Raw genomic sequence first — 5,989 nt, 5'->3', positions numbered from 1 at the left:
TAATGAGTATAAGGCCATCTATTTTTTTGAGTGGAACTTCTATAGGAGTCTGAGTTCATAATCTATATTACAAAGTATTTTCCGTGGCATTGATTGATCTGACATTTAATGAAAGTAGATAATATATAAATATTAAATATATTTTTTCTTCTTAAATACAGCACCAAAGTCGATCAATAATTCAATATTGTGTGGATTGCTCACAATGGACGATCAAGAAATAAGTAATGTTAACACACAAGGAGAAATCGATGATCATGATGATAATGCTAAGTTTGATGGTGAAACTAATACAATAGAAGATCAATTCGAACTACATGAAGAAAAGACAATTGATCACTTTATTAATGAGCAAATATGGGACAAAATTGGAAAAAACTTAGAAGACTATGATGAAGATGATATGGATATGCTTAGGTGGAAGTCGTTAGAAGATTGTATTGAATTTTATTATACATATGCGAAAGTCAAAGGTTTCGGAGTACGAAAGGATGCAACAACTAAGAGTAGAAAAGATGGGCATGTAATCTCAAAGAAGTTAGTGTGTCGTATGGAGGGTCATAGGCATGAAAAGTGGTTAGTTTTACCGGATAGAAAACGTTCCCCTAAACCATTTAGTAGATTTGGATGCTCAACATTTATTCAATTCAAATTTATTGAAGAATATAAGTTTTGGAAAGTTGGGAAATTTCATGGAGAGCATAACCACCCAATGGTACACCCAAAACAAGTACCTTATATCAGGTAAATGTTTATATATTATACTTGTGCAATGCTTTTCTGTGTGTGTGTGTGTGTATATATATATATATATATATATATATATATATATATATATATTGCTTATCATTATATTGGGGTAATATCTTTGTGATGGTTGTTTTTTGATAGGTCTTTTAGGGGAATACCCGATGCAGATAAAATTAAGATTAAATCTATGCACAAATCAGGAATTGCTCCTAACAGAATAATGCAAAACTTTGTTAATGATGCTGGTTCTCGTGATAATGTTCCATTTTTAACAAAGGATTTGTATAACTACATTCAGAGAATCAAACGAGAAGAAGTAGAAGATGGTGATGCTGAAACAGTAATGGCATTTTTATTTGGAAAGAAAGCCAATGATCCTTCCTTCTATGTGAACTTTACTCGAGATGGAAATGGAAATTTAGAAAAATTATTCTGGAGTGATGGTATATCACGTAAAGATTACAAGACTTTTGGTCATGTACTTGCATTTGACACCACTTATAAGTGTAATGCGTACAACAAGCCGTTTGTAGTTTTGGTTGGTGTTAATCACCATCGAAAGACAGTGCCCTTTGGTTGTGCGTTAGTGGTTCATGAAAAGCAAGATACTTTTGCTTGGGTTCTTGAACAAATGATTGAAGCGGGAGATGGTTATAAACCACTAACTGTCATTACGGATGGTGACAAAGCTATGGCACTAGCTATTAAAGAAGTACTACCGGATGCAAGACATAGATTATGCTTATGGCATCTTATGAGGAATGTGAAAGTAAATGGTGGGAAAAAATTTGCAAAGGGGTTTTTAAAGTGTGTGTACAAGTGTCGTACGCCCGATGATTTTGAAAAAGCTTGGAAAGAGTTAATTAAATTACACGGGTTTGAATCTAAGAAGTGGGCAACAGAATTATATGAAGATAAAGAAAAATGGGCAGAAGCATACTTGCGAGGATATTGTTTTGCAGGTTAGTAATTTCTTTTACTTGTTATGTATTGCGGCATTGTACTTTCAATAGAATTAAATTTATTTTACATTATGATTTGTAGGGATGAGGAGTACCCAACGTTGCGAGGGAATGCATAGAACACTAAAGAGAATGTTGGATAAAAAGGTAATGTTGTATAGATTTGTTGAGTATTATATGCAAGAGTTAGATACTTTAAGGTGGGAGGAAGGTCATCAAGAGTATAAAACAACAAATGAACAGCCGTGTTGCAAGGGTGTGTTGTTGAGTTTAAAAAAACATGCATTGAAATTCTTTACAAGAAAATCTTTTATGACCCTCAGCTCTGAAATGTCATATGAAGGATTTTATTTGGTGAAAGATGTTAATCATAGTGACCAACCAAATGATCGTAAATTTTTTTGGTTGCAACATGTAGAGTATGAAAACTATTGGTATCTAGTCATAAAAGACAACACTCTTGATACCATGTATTGTTGCTGTATGAAATTAGAGGCTGTTGGATATCCTTGTAGACATATGTTTGCTGTGCTTAAATATGAAAATGCAAAAGAGTTACCAAGAGGATGTATCATGAAACGGTGGACAATTTATGCGAAGGAAGGTGTAGAATTAAACGATAAAAGTGTTGGTGCTAAAGGAAATAATGAAGCAGAAGTAGGGAGAAAAATTAACCAAAAAATTGGGATCGGTGATCCGATAGTTGTTGAAAATGGACGAGGACAAAAAAAGAAAAAGGCTCGGGTTTCTGAATCACCTCCATCCGAAGCACATGATTCACAAAATCAATCTAAACTCGATTTGAATAAAACTCCTAAAAGATCACCAAGTAAGGTTTCTACAGGTATGAATTCAACTAGAATGCTAAGTTTATCCGATGTAGCTATGACTCACATGCCAAATACATATGAAGAGGGTGATGTTTCAGAGGTAAGTTATCATAGCCAAATAGTTTTTTGTCATTACATTATTATGATGCAATTAGATGCTAATTTTCGCCAAATTTTTTTTTGGTGCAGAGCTCATATAGTTTTGAATTGGAAAATATGGAGGATGATCCAACAGCTTTTGATTGGAAGCCAAATCAAGATTGGTAGTGTTTGCAGAATGAAATCATAGCTCAAGGGATTTTGAATTTGTTCTTTTTAAACTGATAATTTTTGAAATTTAATTATAACTAGATGGTTTATGATGAATCAATTGTGTCTACATGTAGGCTTTAACAATAAAGTTTGTTTTTTTTTTTTTTATCAAATTTGATGGATTATTAAACAAATGTGTGGGTGGAAAGTGATTCAACAATAAGTCAATAATACATGAAATAAATCAAGATAGCTGCTCCATTAAAAAAAAAGAGCCAGCCCCAGTTAATCTTTATGATTGACAAAATTCGTCAATCTAATGGCATAATTGTAATATTGAAGAGAAGTTTCCATGCCACCTCATGACCGAAGATAACGCTGATCTAACGACCGTTTGTGGTTACTTCACCAACACCACCATTAAAACTCCCTCCATTGAAAAGCTTCCTGCTTCTTCCTCCATTAAAGATTCCCCAACCTCGACCACCATTGAAGCTTCCCGACCTTAACCACCATTAAATTAAAGCTTCCCCGACCTCGACCACCATTAAAGCTTCCCCAATCTCCACCCACCTTCCCCGATTTCAAACGAAAACCCTATGAATGAAAGGTGAAATTAAGGGCATGGTCAACCCCAAAGGTAGGGATGACTATGTCCTCCATTGAAGCTCCATCAATTGAGCTTAATTTTTGAAAATGTAGAAAAAAGTGATGTCGGTGGCAAAAGAAGATGAGATAGCAAATGTCAGTGGTTGCGATGGTGGTTGTTGCGGTGAAGAAACGAGCTGAAAATTTTGGAGTTGAAGTACCATTGTTGATGTGAGTTATAGGAGCGAGGAGAGAGAAAGTACTAACAAAGAGGAAAAGGGAAGGAAAAAGCTAAACTAACAGACATCCTAGCAAATTTACAAACATATCCCAATTAATTCATTGAAGTGTCAATTTTACCTCTATGATTAACAAATTATGTCAATCATAAAGATTAACTTGTATTTCCTCAAAAAAAAAAAAAAAAAAAAAAAAATCAAGATAGCTGCTTGAGATTTATGGATGCATCTCCCAAAATAGCACGCTTAAATAGTGTAGCTTCATTAAATTCGCTAGTGATGAGTTTTGCCAAATACTTAAGTCGTTCAATTCCCATGGATGCCGTCTGCATAAAAACAAAAAACACCACTCAAACTTGTATCTATCACTCTATTATATATATGAAAGTTATAAATCAATCTAATTCAACTTTACCGTATAGAATATTTTTGACCAATCTGATTTATTTTCAGCTTCAATATACTTTAAGATATACATGCCACAATCAGTTCTGCATAAAGTAATATAAATATATATAAATTTGATTAAGAATCGATTGTAAAATGAAAGTAAAATTTTAACATTACAAAAATACTCCATACCCATTTGGTTGCAACGGTGTTTTTTGAATATCTACATCAAAATTTACACACTCTTCAAATATTCGCCCCAACTTAGGATGATTCCCGTATACATGTGGAGTCTTGAGAAGCTGTAACATCAACAACGTAATAAAATTTTAAGTCAACAAAATTAAATTGATAAGGACATATATACTAATTTCTAATTAATAAGCTTTACTTACCAGCTCTGAAACAATTCTACGACGATCATCGTTAATGCCAATTGAATCCAAAATATAATTTTTCCTTTCAATAAAATCAATAACCAATAGAAACCAATGTTGTCCATAGTCATCATTTAATGGCACATAAACCTATAAAAATACAATTAACTTTAATCAAATTTTTACTCTTCTTAAAAAATTTCAAATTACATAAATGTCAATAAATATATCAAGATACCTGCTCAACATTACTACTATCATTAGGCATAAAAGATTCTATCCACCGTTCCTAAAACTTTAGCGTGCTTGCAAACTTTGACATCCTCTTTTTATCTAAATGAAATTCCATTACTCTATACTATAATAAAAAAGAACTTTATCATTAGTTTAGTGACATCAATTAATCAAATTATAAAAAAAAAAAAATGACAACAATTCAATTACCTGAAATGAGTTGGGTAATATCATTTTTTTAGGAGCGACATCTTGATGCAAATTCATGTCGTATAAATAATAATCAATAAACTGTAAACCAAACCACATTATTCAAAATTATAATACGAATATTGATAAATAAGTTAAAAATAAAAATTTGAAGTTAATTATATACCGTGCTTTGTAACCACTTTCCAGGATAAATACATTTAATATCAGTTACTTCTGCATAATTGACGCGTGTTCATAACAAATGTTAGTATTTTTCTTCCATTTAGCAATGCCAGCACAAATTGTACGCTCTTCCGGAGATAAAAAATCCAAATATGACTTGTATGTATCTGGAACTTCATTAGCTTTCTTAGTGATTTTTGACAACATATCACCTATTCCGTTTTTAACCTACATAAACAGCGTGTAAGTCTAAGAAACATAATTCAATAAAAAAAAACACATTTTGTTAAATAATATATATACATTGTTATCACCTTCTTTTTCTTAGACGACTTGCATTGAGCTTTTACAAGAATATCTTGTATTGAAAAATCTATATCGTTGTTACATTTCATATTTTCTCCTTCATCCTGAGATTAATAGTTTGATTTTATTATATATATTGATAATAAAATAACTAACAATATCATTACGTACTATTCAATCATATAGCGTTCATACCTCTTCCTTTACGAAACTTTTAACCACCGGCTCAGATACCTTCTCCTTATCGTACAATGTAGTGCTTTCATCCTTACTCAATACATCAAAACCACAACCATCGACCAGTTTAAAGCGAATAAAATTAAATGTGAAAATAAAACATAAATAATCAATTAAACATACCGATATGGTTTCCTCCTGAGTTTGAGATTTTCTTTTTAACCTCGAATTCTTCAACTTTTGATCATCACCATGACTTGGATGGATAACATTTGACTTCACATTTTGTTGTTTTTTACATTCGTTATTGTTGTTCTTTTTATTACTTGCTGTTTGTTTAGTAGCCCTGATTTTTTTGATTGGAAATTCCTTTAATGTAAATAATTGACTAGGGAATCGATTTCCAGTATATTGGAAATTAATTACCTCACTTGGAAGTTTTGGAGGGCCATTAGTGGGGACGTTTACCTTCTTTTCACAGTCCAAATCTAGTTCTCTTCTAGCACTTT

At 32.1% G+C, this 5,989-nt stretch overlaps 2 protein-coding genes across 2 annotated transcripts; one reads left to right on the top strand and one right to left on the bottom strand.

Annotated features, from left to right (window-relative positions):
• The first annotated feature begins 205 nt into the window (after positions 1 to 205).
• On the top strand, positions 206 to 2,809 carry LOC145610676 (protein FAR1-RELATED SEQUENCE 5-like). The gene is made up of 4 exons (XM_081665976.1): positions 206 to 744; positions 892 to 1,712; positions 1,795 to 2,642; positions 2,732 to 2,809. Exons 1-4 carry the CDS (start codon positions 206 to 208, stop codon positions 2,807 to 2,809), a joined length of 2,286 nt encoding a protein of 761 aa, XP_081522102.1.
• A 1,009-nt stretch (positions 2,810 to 3,818) lies between these two features.
• LOC145610675 (uncharacterized) lies at positions 3,819 to 4,656 on the bottom strand. The gene is made up of 5 exons (XM_081665975.1): positions 4,627 to 4,656; positions 4,407 to 4,538; positions 4,204 to 4,313; positions 4,037 to 4,112; positions 3,819 to 3,947 (listed from the first exon to the last, which is right to left on the bottom strand). Exons 1-5 carry the CDS (start codon positions 4,654 to 4,656, stop codon positions 3,819 to 3,821), a joined length of 477 nt encoding a protein of 158 aa, XP_081522101.1.
• Between the last annotated feature and the right edge of the window lie 1,333 nt (positions 4,657 to 5,989).

This window comes from Chenopodium album, chromosome 24 (genome assembly GCF_948465745.1).
Source record: "Chenopodium album chromosome 24, dcCheAlbu1.1, whole genome shotgun sequence".
Lineage (NCBI taxonomy): Eukaryota > Viridiplantae > Streptophyta > Magnoliopsida > Caryophyllales > Amaranthaceae > Chenopodium > Chenopodium album.
This window is presented reverse-complemented; position numbering and strand designations above follow the sequence as displayed.

What these genes read in the sequence shown, in the direction of transcription:
- LOC145610676 (XM_081665976.1), top strand. Translation starts at nt 206, where the DNA reads ATGGACGATCAAGAAATAAGTAATGTTAACACACAAGGAGAAATCGAT. An exon ending in AAACAAGTACCTTATATCAG is followed by an intron (nt 745 to 891) that starts GTAAATGTTTAT and finishes GTTTTTTGATAG; the next exon opens with GTCTTTTAGGGGAATACCCG. An exon ending in GCGAGGATATTGTTTTGCAG is followed by an intron (nt 1,713 to 1,794) that starts GTTAGTAATTTC and finishes TATGATTTGTAG; the next exon opens with GGATGAGGAGTACCCAACGT.
- LOC145610675 (XM_081665975.1), bottom strand. Translation starts at nt 4,656, where the DNA reads ATGCCTAATGATAGTAGTAATGTTGAGCAG. An exon ending in ATAGTAGTAATGTTGAGCAG is followed by an intron (nt 4,539 to 4,626) that starts GTATCTTGATAT and finishes GTATTTTTATAG; the next exon opens with GTTTATGTGCCATTAAATGA. An exon ending in GTAGAATTGTTTCAGAGCTG is followed by an intron (nt 4,314 to 4,406) that starts GTAAGTAAAGCT and finishes TTGATGTTACAG; the next exon opens with CTTCTCAAGACTCCACATGT.